General features: G+C 38.6%; 1 protein-coding gene across 3 annotated transcripts in view; it reads right to left on the reverse strand.

Annotated features, from left to right (window-relative positions):
* Magi3 (membrane associated guanylate kinase, WW and PDZ domain containing 3) overlaps positions 1-18,173 on the reverse strand; it is a 261,567-nt gene that overhangs the window by 59,746 nt on the left and 183,648 nt on the right. For all 3 annotated transcript variants that reach the window (XM_045137897.1, XM_004667556.2, XM_004667558.2), the window contains exons 7-9: positions 14,136-14,193; positions 9,049-9,143; positions 1,487-1,675 (exon numbers count right to left, since the gene is read on the reverse strand). In XM_045137897.1, the coding sequence (XP_044993832.1) occupies positions 1,487-1,675; positions 9,049-9,143; positions 14,136-14,193 (342 nt within the window). The remainder of the gene's footprint in view (positions 1-1,486; positions 1,676-9,048; positions 9,144-14,135; positions 14,194-18,173) is intronic.

Raw genomic sequence — 18,173 nt, forward strand, 5'->3', positions numbered from 1 at the left:
GTTTTTCAAAAATATTTAAAATGCAGTGGCAGTCAATTAGAAATAGTGGTGGACTTAAAAAAAGAACACAAGGAGCTGGGTGTGGTGGCGCATTGCCTTTAATCCCAGCACTCAGGAGGCAGAGATAGGAGGATCACTGTGAGTTTGAGGCCACCCTGAGGCTACATACATACTGAATTCTAGGTCAGCCTAGGCTAGAGTGAGACTATCTTGAAAAACCAAAAAGAACACATTTTCTGAGTGTGGTGGCTCATGCCTTTAATCCGAGCACTCAGGATGAAGAGGTAGGAGTATAATTATGAATTTGAGGCCAGCCTGGGACTACAGAATGAGTGCCAGGTCAGTCTGGGTTAGAGTGAGACCCTACATAAACAAACAAACAAACAAACAAACAAACAAACAAATAAATAAATAAATAAAAGAACACAATGAACCATTTAAAAAATGACTGCAAGTTGATAATAGCTCCAAAACTATATAATCAAAGCATATCAAACAATCCAATGCACCTTATGTGCATGCATGACCTTGTGTGTCTGGCTTACATGGGTTCTGGGAAGTTGAACCTAGATCCCTAGGCCTCACAGGCAAGCTCCTTAACCACTAAGCCACCTCTCCAACCCCATTATTAGCTTTAATAGCCAAAGGGTTACTTAAAGTTACAATAAGGATTCCAAAACTTTAATAAATTTAATTTTTGTTTTTATTTTAAAATAGCACTCTCTCAAGGTAGTAATGCCCTTATTTTTAAGGATATACTTTTTATTTTTATTTTTATTTTTATGTTTGGTTTTTCGAGGTAGGGTCTTACTCTAGCTCAGGCTGACCTAGAATTCACTATGTAGTCTCAGGGTGGCCCTGAACTCAGAGAGATTCTCCTACCTCTGCCTCCCGAGTGCTGGGATTAAAGGCATGTGCCACCACACCCGGCCAGGATGCCCTACTTTTAAATTTGCATTTTGTTGTATTTATTTTGTCTGTGTGTACACAGATGCATGCACTGAAGGCATATGGTTTCAGAGGCCAGAGAACTTCAGATGTTCTTTTCTACTACTCTTCCACTTTGTTTTCCTGAGATAGTCTCTCACTAAACCTGGAGCATGTATCATTTTTCCAGTTAAACTAGAGAGCCTTGATGATCCTTCTGTACCTGCCCCACCCCCTCAGTGTTGGGATTACATGCGTGCATAGTCATGCTCAGCTCTTTACATGGGTTCTGGGAATCTGAACTCATATCCACATGCTTGTACAGTTAAGTGCTTTTACTGCTGAGTTATCTTCCAAGCCCAGGACACACTATTTTCATATAGAAACTTCCCGCTTCAGTGATCATTTACTCTCATCCTTTCTTCACACACACACACATATATATATATCTACACACACACGCACACACACACACACACACACACACACATAAAACTTCTTTACTATAAAATTTGTTATGGTATCACTACTCTTTCAGTGACTCTAAGAACCTTGTTACCTGGTGCAATTTTCCCATCCTGAGCTGCAGGACCATCTTTCAGCACATTTTTCACTTGTAGGAATTCATCAGGCCGGTCTCCACCGATAATGGTAAAACCAAATCCCATTGTGCTTTTCTTCAGGGACGCTCGAACAAGGACACCTTTAAGTTGGGATGGATCTCGCGTAAAGTGTGATTTTTCTACATCTGGGTCAAAATAAGAAGTGGATTTAAGAACAAAAATAATTTCACTAAATACATCTTCAAAGCTATCTTTTCTATAGTCTGTAGAAGTATAGTTAGAAAAAAAAAACAAACAGGGAAGAAAATCAGAGAGAATCTGATGCCAGAGAAGTTAGAATTAAGCTCATAAACTAAACCATTGAAAACCCAAGTAGCTCATGAATCACTTTGCTTTCTTTCTTTTTTTTGAACAGGATTCCCTAATGTCATCTGAAAGGTAAAAAGTACCTACTTTCAAAAATAAAAATAAGTACTTGCTTTCTGTTTCACTGTCTTGTCTATATTTACTTCCCTCACTCCACAGTCCATTAATTACAGTAGTCTCTCCTTATTCAGTTTGCCTTCTGTGGTTTCAATTACCTGTAGCCAACTGCAATCTGAAAATATTGAATGGAAACTTCTAGAAATAAACTGTGTACTGTTCTGATGAAATCTTGTACAATCTTGCTCCATTTTACATGGGACAGGAATTTTCCTTTTGTCTAGTCTATCTACGCTGTCTGTATACACTGCCTGCTTGACAATCTCTTAGTAGCAGTCTGGTTATCAACTGACTCCCATGGCAGCACAGCACAACACAGATACCCAAGTAGTCCTTATTGTACTAAGTAATAGCCCCAAGGCATAGGAGGGTGATGCTGGTGGTTTGTATATGCCTACGAGGAACTAGGAAGTTTCCACGAAGTGAAAAGATGGAAGTTTATCATATGAATAGGCACAAAATAGTTTATATAATGTTTGATCCTATTCATGCTTTTAAGCATGTACTTGGGGGTCATGGAATACATATTCCTAGGAGATAAGGGGTGATGACTATTTATTGATCATGTACTAAATACCATTGTTATAGGCACCTTGTATTTATGAATTTACATGCTCATTTAATAGTACCTTTAAGAGGAAAGGAACATTATATTCTTATTTTACAGATGAAGAAACAGGGGCTTAAAGAGTTTAGAGAACTTACCCAAGGTTAGGCTACAGAGATGAAATTTAAGCTTGCTCTTCAGCCGGCATACTTAAGTACTATTCTAGAATGGCACCTCTCACAATATATTATAATCATTGTGTATTAGACTGTGAACTCTTGGGGGCATCCAAAAGCACTGGCAATATCCGGTATTGTTTTGGAGACCTCATAGGTCTCCCTAGATAACAACTCACTGCAGGGGTAATGAGACATTCCTGGCATTGAGATTTACCTGGAACAACCTATGCCTTCAAGGTACCCAGGGTATTTCTGCCAAAAGTCTTTTAAATTCTATTTTTTAAAAATTTTATTTATTTATTTATTTATTTGAGAGAAAGAGGCAGACAGAGAAAGAGAGAGTGGGGAGGGGGCAATGGGCATGCCAAGACCTCTAGCCATTGCAAATGAACTCCAGACGCATGTGCCATCTTGTGCATCTGGCTTTATGTAGGTCCTGGGGACTCATACCTGTGTCCTCTGGATTTGCCAGCAAGTACCTTAAGCACTAGGCAATCTCTCCAGCTCTTGAATTGTATTTTTAAATTAACTGATGAAGAAGGTTTCGTGTGACTTATAGTATCTAGTTTTGTTTATCTCTCCTCCCATCCTCTTCTCCCTCTTTCCCTAGTCCCAACTTGGGCCATTCTATCCCATGTATTCTGCCTCTACTTGGCTGTCTACCCCTCTTCAAATCCCTCCTTCAAATCTCAAACAAACTCCTCCCTCCAGGCCTCATATTAGCTTTCTGGCCTCTACTACTGTCTCTTATTTAAGCTTACATGCAGATCTAGATGTTCCATGCTACGATTACATGTATGAGAGATAATAGGCAGTGTTTGTCTTTCTGAGCCTGGGTTACCTTACTTAATCTTATTTTTCCATGTCCACCTATTTTACTTCCAGTTTCATTTTTCTTTATAGGTGAATAAAATTCCATTGTGTAAATGTACCACATCTGTATTATCCATTTATCAGTGTTGGGCATTTATTTAGGTTGATTCCATTTCTTGCTGTTGTGCACACAGCAGCCAGCACACATGGCTTAGCAAGTATCTCTACAGTAAAGTGTAAAGTCTTTAGAATATATGCCCAGGAGTGGCACAGCTGGGTCAGTTAGGTCTACTTTTAGGGTTATGAGAACCTCCATAGTGATTTTAATAGTGGCTATACCAGTTTACACTCCCATCAACAGTGAATAATAAGGGTTTCTCTTTCCCCACGTCCTTTCCAACATTTGTTGTCAATTGATTTTTCATTTTTGTGGAAAGCCCAACAGACTGGCCTTTTTTTTTTTTTGAGAGACAGAGAACTGTTGTGCCAGGGCCTCCAGCCACTGCAACTGAACTCCAGACAAGTAAGGCCCCCTTGTGTGCATGTGTGACCTTGTGTGCTTTCATCATTGTATGTCTTGCTTATGTGGGACCTGGAGAGTTGAACATGAGTCCTTAGATTTTGCAGGCAAGTGACTTAACCATTAAGCTATCTCTCTAGTCCATCATTTGATTTTTTTTAAAAAAATTATTTTATTTTTATTTATTTATGAGAGAGAGAATGAATGGGCACACCAGGATCTCTAGCCACTAAAATCTAACTCCAGCAGGATGTGGTGGAGCACGCCTTTAATCCTAGCACTCGGGAGGTAGAGGTAGGAGGATTGCCATGAGTTCGAGGCTACCCTGAGAATACAGAGTGAATTCCAGATCACCTTGGGCTAAAGTGAGACCCTAACTTGAAAAACCAAAAAGTAAAACAAACAAACAAAACCCAACAAACAAACTCCAGATGCATGTGCCACCTTATGCATCTGTCTTATGAGGATTTTGGGGAGTTGAACCTGGGTTCTTAGGCCCCATTTAATTTTTTTATTGAATAATAATTTATTTATTGGTAATAATTATTTAATGATAGCCAGTCAACTGGGGTAAAACAGAATTTCAAAGATGGTTTAATTTTCATTTCTTTAGTAGCTAAAGATGACCAATGCTAAGTTTTTTGTGTGTGGTTTTTCCCCCATGTATTTCTTCTATTGAGAGCTCTTATTTCAGTTCTACAGCCATTTTATGATTGGGTTGTTTAATTCTTTTTCTTTGTTGTTGTTGCTTAGGTTTTAAATTTTTTTTTGCATGCTCTCTATACTAATCCTGCCACATATACAGTTGGCAAAGACTGTTCCACTTTCTGTAGGTTGTCTGCTGACTCAGCTGACAACTACCTCAACTGAAGAAGCTTTTAGTTTCATGAGATACCACTTACTGTTTGCATATTCACTGGACTACTGGACTCCTATTTAGAAAGCCCTTCCCAAAGCCTGTATCTTTTATTTTATTTATTTATTTATTTGAGAGAGAGAAAGAGGCAGATAGAGAAGAATGGCTATGCCAAGGCCTCTAGCCACTGCAAATGAGTTCCAGAGGCATGCACCACCTTGTGCATCTGCCCAAACTTATATCTTTTTTGTTGTTGTTGTTGTTTTGTTTTTCGAGGTAGGGTCTCACTCTAGCCCAGTCTGACCTGGAATTCACTATGGAGTCTCAGGGTGGCCTCGAACTCATGGTGATCCTTCTACTTCTGCCTCCCAGTGCTGGGATTAAAGGCGTGCACCACCACGCCCGGCCAAATTTGTATCTTGAAGTGTTCTCCAGATGTTTTCCTCTAGTCATTTCAGGATTTCAGGCCTTACATTGAGGACTTAGATGCATTTGTACTTGATTTTGTGCATGGGGAGAAATAAGGGTCTAATTTCATTCTTCTACACCATTTGTTGAAAATGCTGTCTTTTCTCCACTGTGTGGCCTCTTTGTTAAAAATCAGGTGGCTGCATGTTCTTTCATATGTGGTTCCTAACCTTGATCAGCTTCAGTTAACTGTATGCTGTAATAAGCATCAACAGTATGGATACAGGACCAGAATGAAGCAAGGAAAAGGGAGAGAGGGAAGGTCTACTGGACAATAAGTCAAGGGTCAACAAAAAGAAAGGAAGAAAGACAGACAGAGGTGGAAAGGTCTAGGAGCAGGGGAAGGGGAAATGGGGGTGGCGTGGGGGATACACAAAACTAATGATAACATGAATTAACTCCAGAAAAATGTTCCTCCTGGATACCATTCTACAAGTCACTACCCTCCGCCAGGTGGGGGTGGGTGGGGGAGGCAAATAGAATAGCATATAGAAGGGAGAGAAATCATAACCCTAAAACCATGGGCTTTGGCTGGCAAATCCTAGGGCCAGAATTGGGTTGTCCCCCAACCCCCACAGTGAGCTGTTTGGAAGACACATGAGGTCCCCAAATTAATACAGGTAAGACCTTACTGCTGAAGACCACAGCCTCTGGCCACAGGATACTAAATGACTATGCTGGAACTAAGAGGGAATCCAGTTCCCTCCCAACTAGTGCACATAGTGCTGGAAAGTGCTATGAGAGCTGCTGGAAAACAATGGTTGCCAGTGGAGTGAACAAGCAGAAGATAGTTCCAGATAGGAAATCAATCATCCTAGCAAGAAACATACAGCACTGAACATGAGATCTGCTCAGTGGGGAAGAATGCATTTCTGGCTCTGAGAACCCAGCCATATTCCCTAGGTCAGGAAAGCAACAGCCTCCAGAGAGATTCTCCACTGCTCTTTAACCAAGAAGAGTCTCTCTAGTAACCATTCTGGTCTCCTTTAACTCTAACTTCTCACTTTAAGTTGGAGAGTTTGTTCTATCTTACAGATGCTGGAGAACACCGGGGAGAACCAGGATACCTGAATACATCAAAAATAGCTGACTATCCACCATGAAATGGGGCACCTCCACCTAATCTGCCAGACCCAGTTACTGCAGAAGAAGCTGTGACACAAATACTGCTTTCAAGGACAGCCTGAAAACCAGTTCCTGGAAGATGGCAACAAACACTGTGGTCACTCAAACCTCATCAAAACAGAGATCTGGAGGCTACAGAGAATATAGTGGAAGAGGAGGTGGAAAGATTCTAAGAGCCTCAGGTTGGTGAGAATAGCCTGAGGCACTGGCTCCTTCCCTCCCCATCCTACTGCAGAGACTCACTGATATGCCTCGGTTCCACATGAATATTAATAACCCCACTGAGGAAGACTCTCAGCAGAACTGGAGTGGGGAAGAGGGGATATGAACACAACCTTTTATTTTAAAAAATCAATTAAAAAAACAGGTGGGGGCTGGAGAGATGACATAGCAGTTAAGGCACTTGCCTGCAAAGCCAAAGAACCCCGGTTCAATTCCCCAGGATCCACGTAAGCCAGATACACAAGGGGGTTCATGCAGCTGGAGTTCATTTGCAGTGGCTGGAGGCCCTGGCATGTCCATTCTCTCTCTGCCTATTTCTCTCTCTCTCAAATAAATAAATAAAAATAAAATGTTTTTTAAAAACAGGTAGCTGTAGTTAAATGAATGTATACTTTGATCTTCTGTTCTATTGATCTATATATCTGTTTTTGTGCCAGTATCATGTTGTTGTTATTATTATGGCTTATAGTATAATTTGAAATTGGCTATGGTAATACCTTCAGCAGCATTCTTTTATTGAGGACACTTTTGCCTACTCAAGGCCTTTTATGCTTTCATGTGAATTTTAAATTATTATTATTTTTTATTTCTGCAAATAATGTAGCTGACTTTTTTTTTTTTTTTTTTTGAGGTAGGGTTTCACTGTAGTTTAGGCTGACCTGGAATTCACTCTGTATTCTCAGGGTGGCCTTGAACTCATGGCAATCCTCCTACCTCTGCCTCCCGAGTGCTGGGATTAAAGATGTGCACCACCACACCCGGCTTGTAGCTGGATTTTTTTTAAAAACGTATTTATTTGAGAGAGATGGAAAGTTTTATACATATATATATGTATATAAAACTTATATATATAAAACTATACATACATACATAAATATATATGTATCTATGTGTGTGTATGTATGCATATATTTATATATATATATATTTTTTTTTTTTTAAGAGAGAGAGAGAGAGAGAGAGAATGCATGCCAGGGCCTTTAAACTCTTAACTACTGAAAACAAACTCCAGCTGCATGCACCAACTTGTACATCTAGTTTATGTGGGTACTGAGGAATTGAACCTGGGTCCTTAGGGCTTTACAGGCCAGCACCTTAACTGCTAAGCCATCTATCCACCACATACTAGAATTTTGATTAGCTTGAATTGAACTTGTAAATTGCTTTGGCAATTTTTATATTAATTCTTCCAAGCCAAAGCATGGAGATCTTTCTACATCTGGTGTTTTTCTCAATTTTTTTCTTCAGCATTTTAAACTTGTTATTGTAGAGGTTTTTCACCTCTTTGGTTAGGGATATTACAAGATATTTGAGGGTTTTTTTTTTTTTTTTTTGGTGGCTACTGTGAATGGGACTATTCCCTAATTTCTTTCTCAGTATATTTGTCATCGGTATTTATGAAGGCTATTAATTTTTTAAAATTTCTTTATTCATTTACTTGAGAGAGAGAGAGAGAGAGAGAGAGAGAGAGAGGGAGAATAGACATACCAGAACCTCCAGCCACTGAAAACAAACTCCAGATGCATGCACCACCTTGTACATCTGGCTTATGTGGGTCCTGGGGAATCCAACCTGGGTCCTTTGGCTTTGCAGGCTGGCACTTTAACTGACAAGCCATCTCTCCAGCCCTCAGGCTACTGATTTTTATGTTAATTTTGTATCCCACTACTTTGCTGAAAGTATTATCAGCTCTAAGATAAAATGGGATTTTGATATGACCATTACATATCATCCTATTTAATATGTAATGGTGTAGGTACATAATTTAGTCGATTTACTTAGTATTTATTTTTTTATTTTTAAATTTTATTTTTTATCTTTTCACAATTCTTATTAACATTTTCCATGATTATAAAAAATATCCCATGGTAATACCCTCACCCCCCCCGCACTTCCCCTTTGAAATTCCATTCTCCATCATATTACCTCCCCATCTCAATCATTCTACTTACATATATATAATACCAACCTTACTTAGTATTTATTAAGTGACTAGCTCATTGAGAATTTTGAATGATTATAGACTTTAGACTTTAATCACATAATAAGCTAGAGATATAATACTGAACCTGGCCTTAATTATAAAGAAACAATCTCGTCTTCAGAATCAAACCTCAAATTTATATAATCTTATGTTTTTATTTAATCATGATGACAATCTCAGGAGTTTCATAATGTTGAGAAAATTTAAAAGATTATTCTTATTTTTTTAAAGTGGCAAAACTTAAGCATTTTCTGTTGAATTTCAAAAATCTAGCAATAAAGAGTTGAAACTCATTTTTATTAGCATATAAATTTCACATTTGATTCTTAGAAGAAAAAAAAAAAAACAAACGAAGTTTTACCTGGTTTTGAAGAACAAATTTCAGCCTGTCCTAACTGCTTTTTCCTTTTTGCTTCTTCCACTGGATTTTCAAACTGGGTTTTTTGGTTAAGGTGACTGTAAAATGCAGAAAAATGTGTGTTTCAGGTTTAGAAGAAATATACCAATCCGTCATTACAGACTAAAGGGTAAATATGTCCCTTTGGGGGACAGTGCACAGAAAGGCTCACAGAGATAGTGGGAGGCCCATAAAGGATGGCTAAAAGTCAAAGATGCTGAAACTTACTACAGCATATTTACTGTAGCTTTCTACAACCTATCCAAAGACCAAGACAGTAGGAAGTAGAAGTTCTCTCAACTCATACAATCAGAGGGGTTGGTAACTAGTCAGTTAATTTTTTAAGGCAATTAATGATAGAAGAGTTTTAAGTTTATCCAAAATGAAACAAGCCATTTTTAAAAAAATTAATCACTTGCTTATCATAGTTAAATTCACTCCTTAAATACATATACTTTTAGAAAGCTTCGCAACCATCACCATAATCTCATATGAGATGAATTATTACATAGACACTTTTTGTTTTGTTGTTGTTTCTTGAAACAAGGTCTGAAATTGCAGCCCAGGCTGGCCTAGAACTAACTCACCATTTATCCTTGAACTTGTGCCTGTTCTCTTACCTCAGCCTTTCAAGTGCTGGGACTGACAGTGTAAACCACCATATCTGGTTTAAAATTACCCAAAACCTTTCTAGCATATTGCTTTTCCACATCGATTTAGCAGCAACTAAAAAAGTAGTGCTTTTATCATACTGCATCACAGAACAACTCTTTTTAAAAAAATATTTTATTGCTGGGCATGGTGGCGCACGCCTTTAATCCCAGCACTCGGGAGGCAGAAGTAGGAGGATCACTGTGAGTTCGAGGCCATCCTAAGATTACCTAGTGAATTCCAGGTCAGCCTGGGCTACAGACCCTATCTGGAAAAACAAGATAAAACAAAAATTAAAAAATATTTTATTTAATTTATTTGACAGAGATGGGGGAAGAGAATGGGCATGCCAGGGCTTCCAGCCACTGCAAATGAAACTCCAGACACATGCTCCCCCTTGTACATCCAGCTAACTTGGGTCCTGGGGAATTGAACCTGGGTCCTTTGGCTTTGAAGGTAAATGCCTTAACCCTTAAGTCATCCCTCCAGCCCCAGAACAACTCTTTTTACACTTCAATTTCTTCACAATTATATAATTAAATTAGTTAAATATAAATTTATAGTTCTTATTAATATAAACATACAATATATTTCTATAACATAAGTTTAAGTGGCCTTTATTATCGGAAACATTCACAATTGCTTCTTGGAAAGCTTAGAAACCTGAGAAAAAGAAGAAAAGTGTGGAGACTGGGGGGTGGTGATTATTCAGTGATACTCAACACTTTATGGGCATCAGTATGCTTAGGAAATACAGCATTGACATTCTGGCAAGTCAGTTATGTGGTAGCTATTTAGGAATACCACTGTTGTGAAAGAAAAAGAGCCTAAAAAACTATGGGTAAAACCATGACACAGTATAATGCAGAAGCTATGGGCTCACATTCTAGCACATCACGATACAAATGTATTTCATCCATGTTTCCCAGTAAAATTCATTATAGTAAAAAGTGAAATTAGTGAATACCAACCACTAAGCATCAAATCATGAGAATGTCTGAATATGATCATCTTTAAATAGGCCGGGTATTACAAAATCTACAGATGGGTAGACATACAAATCCTATGTTATTTGTACTAATAATGGCAAAGTGGGGAAAGGACAAAAACAGTCAGCCACACAAGCAACCCTTATAGCAAGGAATGTCAGAGTTTTCTGCCTTTCGGGCTTCCAGTTCATCTGAACTGCACAACACATGTGCTAGTTCAGAGTTCTAAACATGACGGGTTTTGCTGGATATTTTGGGGACTTTGATTTCCTTAACATCAAAGATACTTCTCTTAAACACCTTCTTCATTGTGTTCGCTAAACTCTGTGAAAATGAAAATCTTAGGTACCACCTTTAAGAAAAATTATAAGGTACGGACACTATATATTCATAAGAAAAAGGAACAAACATTTTCACTTAGAAAGGAATCTTTCTTGTTCAGAAAAACCTTTGGCTCCCTTTAAAACATTCTCATCCAGAATGACTCATTTTGTTATACATGCATTAGAATATAAGTAGTCGTAATTTGTATTTATATCACTAATGAGGATATAAGTGTGCAGGAGAAAAGAGTATAAATATTCAGGTGAATAACCCTTTTCTTTGTTAAAGAATGTAATATTTAGCGAAAGGAATAACTGTGTCTCTATGGCATCTAGATTAAAATGCCACTCCCCTAAGCAAAACAAAAAAGTGAAAATATTCACTTTTTATTTTAACTACTTATGTGCACAAATTAAGGGGTAACATTTATTTTTCCCATACAAGTAGCTATGGAGTAAGGGTACTCCATAAACAAGTATCTTTCTCATAAGGAAGAGGTAAATGTTACAGATTACCAAAATTTAGAGAAGGGAAACAAATAAGGATGATCAAATAATATATATTTTGGAATATAACATCTGTATTATAATTTGTGCCTAATAACTAGATTAAAAAACTCATCACAACATATTCATAAAGAAGTTGAGATATAAAACCAGACACGTATTTTGAGTGTCATATAAATATATTGAAACCTTTAATATAATATAATCAAGATAACACTTCTAAATATAAAAGTATTTCTATAGAAAGCTTGACATTAAGTTCTGGAATAATTCTGTTTTCAAAAAAAAGATCGGTTTCAGAATCTCATCTTCTAAAATAAATATTCACAAAGAAAAGCTGCCACTGCAGTTAGTGTTACTACTAGAAGGTTTCTGCCAAAAGCAATCATGGTGCCATCTGGTCTGACAAACTAAGAGAGCCAGAGTAGCCATTCAAGTAGCAGCTTTTTATCTCCATCAGTAAACTCACTGTAGACTACTACAGTTGAGATTCAAGACCTCGTTCATCTGGGAATCTAGCCACATTCCACAGCTCAGCCGACTCCATACTAATGTGCATCTTGAGTACAGTCTGTTCTTTCTTAATCTAACAAATTATCCTCCCATAAATGAGCTCATTCTGAGAATAAACATATAAAATCACAGTGCTGCTGCTGCTCCTGACTCAAGCTGCTTCACGCACCTCCATGACAACTAGGAGCAGGTCACTTCAGGATTTGCCCCAAAGTTGCCTCAATATCATATCCATGCTTAATGAGAAGCCGATCATTCAGCTCAAGATTTTACAACAGGCAAATGACTTTCACCTCTTGACCATGTACATTCAAATTCACTTGGAATGGGCAATAATGAGAATCATTATCTCAGAAATGTTCAGCAGAGTCAATGGCAAATCATAGTTGATTGAAGTCCAATTTAAATAGGCTAAAATACAAGGGGTTATAAAAAAGACCCATAAAACCTTTTCGGATGGCCTCCAACTATGCCTTTGACTTGAAAACACTGCTGTTTCCTCCTTTACCTATGCCTTAGGCAAAAAAATAATAACAAAAGAGCTGCTGAGTACTTTCACATCACATTTCACCAGTATCAGCAATATATTAAATAATACAATGGTAGTAAAATTATCATAGTTTTTCCAAAGGAAGTAAAACATTGAAACTGTGAAATTATATACCTAAAGGACAATCTAACAGAGTTGCTTCCTTGGGGTATATACTGGATTTTAAGAATCATTCCAAACATCTCTGTAACCACAGTGATTCAGTGAAGACCTATACATTAAAGACCACAACAGCAGTCAGAGATATTTACTTTAGGGAAAATTATAGGAAACAGCATTGGCTTATGCCAAGTGTTGAAAAGTTAATAAGCAATCATAAAACTAGAAGACTCTTACACTTACTGTTTTTGTAGGTGATATAATTTTGCCTTTGCAGACAAGGCAGTAGGTTCAAGACTGAATTTCTAGGTAAATAGTAAGGTTTATGATACAATCTGCCAAGTACTAGACACATAAGGTCAAAAACCTATCTGCAGCATCTGGAAAGAAGGCAATTCCTATAGTGGTAACAATGCAGCAACTGGATAACAAAAAGAGATGAAACTTGGATGTGTATGTGGCCTAATTTCTCCAGCTAATAGCAGCTGTTCAGTGTTCCTCTGACATATGTTTATACTTAAATTTAGCCATAACAGCTGCTTGAGAGACAAATTCATACCCCCAAAGAATTTACATTTTTCTTAAAGAAAGGACATACCTTTAACTGCATACTTCAAAATTTTGGATCAGAACATTACAATGTCCTTAAGGTCCTTAATAGCTTTTGGAAGCATATATTAGTAGTGCTGGAAGTCACCTCCAGTTTATCTATCCAGTGTGTTTTATTTGCCATTTACTACCTGCCCTTAAGGATATGGTGACAATGGTAAGATCTCCAGCATTAGTCTTTTATATGACTGCCCATTCTCCTTTCCTTTTCTTTTTTTGTTTTTGTTTATTTTTATTTATTTATTTGAGAGCAACAGAGAGACAGAGAGAGAGAGAGAGAAAGGGAGAAAGAGAGAGAGAGAGGGAGAGAGAGTGAGAATGTGTGCACCAGGGCCTCCAGCCACTGCAAACGAACTCCAGATGCATGTACCACCTTGTGCATCTGGCTTACATGGGTCCTGGGGAACTGAGCCTCAAACCGGGATCCATAGGCTTCACAGGCAAACGTTTAACCGATAAGCCATCTCTCCAGCCCCTTCTTTCCTTTTCTTTTTTGAGATAGGCCTTGCTTTACTGCCAAGGCAGGCCTTGAAGTCTTGGACTTAATTCCTTACATCTTAAACTCCAGTATAGAGTAAATACAGGTGTGTGCCCACCCTGGGCTTTGGCCTATATTTAGAAACTTAAAACTAACTTCTGGGAAGTCCAACGTCAGCACAGTAAGTGCTTACTGCTCCTATCACCTCCTTCCCTTAGTTGGAAATTGCCAAATCTGGTCACAGAAGCACAAAGGACTTTATCTAGCATCCCCAAATCTGTAAAGTGAAAGGAAAATATTTGGTAGAATATTCATGGCGGCAACAAACTTACTCAACATAGTATGTCCCATACTGAGGATCCTCTATTTTCTCCCAGCCATATGGAAGCTCTGTAAATAAATAAAAGAGCATCAGTAAGTCAGTTGTCTATTTTATTAAACTAACACTTGGGAGTAGTAAGCTGAGGGCTCACTTTTCAAAGAATAAACACATTTTAAGTGTGACTGGCTTGTTTACTAGCCAAAGCTTCTTTACTTTTCAGCACACAGTTAGAATCCTAGAACAAAAGTTGACATTAAACTAAAAAATGTTTATCTAAATTACAAAAATGGGCTGGAGAGATTGCCTAGTGATTAAGGCATTTGCCTGTGAAGCCTAAGGACCCAGGTTTGATCCCCCACATAAGCCAGATGCACAAGGTGGCACATGCATCTGGAGTTTGTTTGTAGTGGCTGGGGGCCCTGGTGTGCCCATTCTGTCTCTCTCTCTCCCACTCCCTCCCTCCCCCTCTGCCTCTTTCTCTCTAAATTACAAACAAATAAAAAAATATTATAATAAGGGGCTGGGAAGATTGCTCAGCCCAGGGCTCAAATCACCAGTCCCAGGTAAAGTGAGATGTATAAAGTGGCACATGTGTCTGGAGTTTGTTTTTAGTGGTAAGAAGCCCTGGGATGCCCATACTCACTAAATACATATATATATTCCATTATAAAAAAAATTGCATATACTTCTGTGTGTGTGTGTGTGTAGGGATAGATGCACCCCTGCCACAGTACATGTGTGGAGGTCAGAGGACAATCTCAGGGTGTCAGCTGTCACTTTTTACCTTGTTGAAATAGGGTTTCTCTCTTTCTCTCTCTGTGTGTGTGTGTGTGTGTCACTGTGAACCTAGCCTAGCTAGTTCATAAACTTTGGGATTCTTCTGTTTCCATCTCCCACTGATACAGGCTCACTGGGGTTACAGACATGTGTAGTCCTTTGTCTGACTTTATGTGGGTTCTAAGGATACAAACTCTATTCATCAGGTTCGCACAGCACATGTTCTTAACCACTGAACCATCTCCCCAGCTCCTGCATATCCTTTTTCTTGAAACAGTTTGATAAAGCTGATATGAGACCCACTTACCTTGAAGTCTAAGCCAAGAATCAGGTGCCTATTCAATTCTTCACTTAAATGTAATCACTTATTGTATGCTGACCTATTTATACTAATAACAAAGACTGATTTTGTATTTTGGCCATATTAAGCAGGCAAACAGGTCTGTTTCAAATTTCAAAAAGTACTTGTTTTTCTTACATTAGCTTGAGCTAAGCATATGAAAGAACACTGAATTAATTGCCATGGTACCTTATGCAATCTGCAGTGTTAGTGTATATTAATTTGTCCAAGTGACTAGCTAATAAATAGAATTAGAAATAGGACCAGGCTTGGTGGTGCACGCCTTTAATCCCAGCACTCAGAAGGCAGAGGTAGGAGGATCGCCATGAGTTCGAGGCCACCTTGAGACTATATAGTGAATTCTAGGTCAATCTGGACAAGAGTGAAACCCTAACTTGAAAAAACAAACAAAAAAACCCAACAACAACAAAAAAGAAATATATTAGGGGGCCGAAGAGATGGCTTAGCAGTTAAGGAGCTTGCCTGCAAAGCCTTAGGGCCCATGTTCAACTCTCCAGGTCCCACGTAAGCCAGACACACAAAGTGATGCATGCATGCCAAGGTCACACATGCTTACAATGGAGTTCATATGGCGTTCAATTACAGTGGCTAGAGTTCATATGAAGTTCAATTACAATGGAGGCTCTGGTGTGCCAAATCTCTCTCTCTCTCTATTGCTCTCATTCTTTCACATAAAAAAAGGCCATAAAAAGGGTTTGCCTCAAAAAAAAAAAAAAAAAAAAAAAAAAAGAAACATGTAGGTAGTTGAATGTGCAATAGCTAAAAAACTTCTGGCATTTGCAACATAAACTAACACTGTGAAGAAATAATCTCTTTCCTTCCTATTTTGTCTGCATTCCTTAAAAGTAAAGATTTCTGAGCCGGGCGTGGTGGTACACTCCTTTAATCCCAGCACTCAGGAGGCAGATGTACGAGGATCTCCGTGAGTTCAAGGCCACCCTGAGACTACACAGTGATTTCCAGGTCAGCCTGGGCTGGAGCGAGACCCTACCTCAAAAAAAAAAAAAAAAAAAAAAAGTAAAGATTTCGAAAGAACCATCTTTTTAAAAATATTTTTTTATTTTTATTTACTTATTTGTGGGGAGGGGGAGAGAGAGATGCAAAAACAGGCAGGTAGAGAGAAAGAATGGGCCAGCCACAGCCTCCAGCACTGTAAATGAACTCCAGATGCATGTGCCCCCTTGTGCATTTGGCTTACGTGGGTTCTGGGGAATCGAACTGAGGTCCTTTGGCTTTGTAGGCAAACACCTTAACCGCTAACCCATCTCTCCAACCCCCAAGAACCATCTTTTTAAAAGAATGTAGTGTGTGTATATGTGTGTGCATGCCATGGTGTACATGACATGGCATAAATGTAGAGGTCAGAAAAATTGTGTTCCACCTTCTTGTTTGTTGCTACAAACAAGTCTGACAAACGAATCAGTGAGCAACTTATGTGAGTACTGAGGAATCAAAACCAGGCCAGCAGGCTATGCAAACAAGTCCCTTTAACCTTTACATCATCTCCCCAGCCCCCTTTTCTATTTTTTATTTTGACAAATTTTATACACATATATAATGTAATTTGATCATATTCATACATCATACCTCTTTCTGCTCAACCCCTTTGAAGAATCATCTTAATAATCAGACATGGATTAAACTAGCAAGGATGTTCCTAGCAGGTAGCTGTAGTGTTATCAATTAATACATGAGTTGAGCAACAAGGAACTTTTTTTAACGTAGGGTCTCGCTCTAGCCCAGGCTGACCTGGAATTCACTATGTAGTCTCAGGGTGGCCTCGAACTCATGGTGATCCTCCTACCTCTGTCTCCTGAGTGCTGGGATTAAAGGCATGTGCCACCACACCTGACCAACAAAGAACATTTTAAAGAATATTTTTATTTATTTATCTGCAAGCAGAGAGAGACAGAGACAGACACAGGGAGACTGGCCATGCCAGGGCCTCCAAATGAATTCCAGACACATGTGCCACTTTGTGTGTCTGGCTTGATAAGAGTACTGGGGAATTGAACCCCGTTGTTAGGCTTTGCAGGTAAGCACCTTAAACACTGAGCCATTTGTCCAGCCTGCATGGAAGAACTTTATAAAACATCCTCAAAGCCTGGAGTGATAGCACTTAGAAGGCAGAGGTAGTAGGATCACTGTGAGTGCTACGCCAGCCTCGGACTGTACAGTGAGTTCCAGGTTGGCCTGGGCGAGTGTAAGACCCTACCTCAAAACAACAACAAAGAAAACCACCCTCAGTTGTACACTATGATGTCCTATAATTTTATTTTCAGTTCTTTTGGAGTGCTTCTGATATAGTGAAACACACATACATGAATGAAATAAGCTAGGTAGAAAATGGCTTAGAATATATGAAAAGACATCACTTTTACACACTTAGTCTTAGTTTCAACACATCACTTTTACAAGTAAAAAATTCACTACAATAAATTGGCAAGCTATAAAGTAGGTTTTTGTTTTATTTTGCTTTGTTTTTCAAGGTAAGGTCTTGCTACAGCCCAGGCGTAGCCTTTTCTCACAGATGTACAAAGCATTGTTAGTGTGGCGTATGCCTTTCTCTTCTGTTTCTTTTTTGACACCTTCTTGTGACTGTTCTTTATCCATCTGCTCCCTAAAATGTCAATGTTCCCTAGGTTCTGTTCTTGACTCACAATTCAGGCAATCTTATCCACTGCCAAGGCTTTACCCACTACACTAGCTTATAAACTATTTTGCTGTAATAAAAATTATTCTACATTTAGAATGTAAGAAAAGAGTAGTTTTCTAGCCTACTGAAAAACTAAATTATCCCACTCCTTTCTCTAGCACGCTTTTTTGCACATATATTGGCAGGAGAGAAAAGAATTCCATTTGTGTGGTCCTAAAACACCCTAAGAGAGAGAGAGAGAGAGCTAACAAGCT

The sequence above is a fragment of the Jaculus jaculus genome, chromosome 19 (assembly GCF_020740685.1).
Source record: "Jaculus jaculus isolate mJacJac1 chromosome 19, mJacJac1.mat.Y.cur, whole genome shotgun sequence".
Lineage (NCBI taxonomy): Eukaryota > Metazoa > Chordata > Mammalia > Rodentia > Dipodidae > Jaculus > Jaculus jaculus.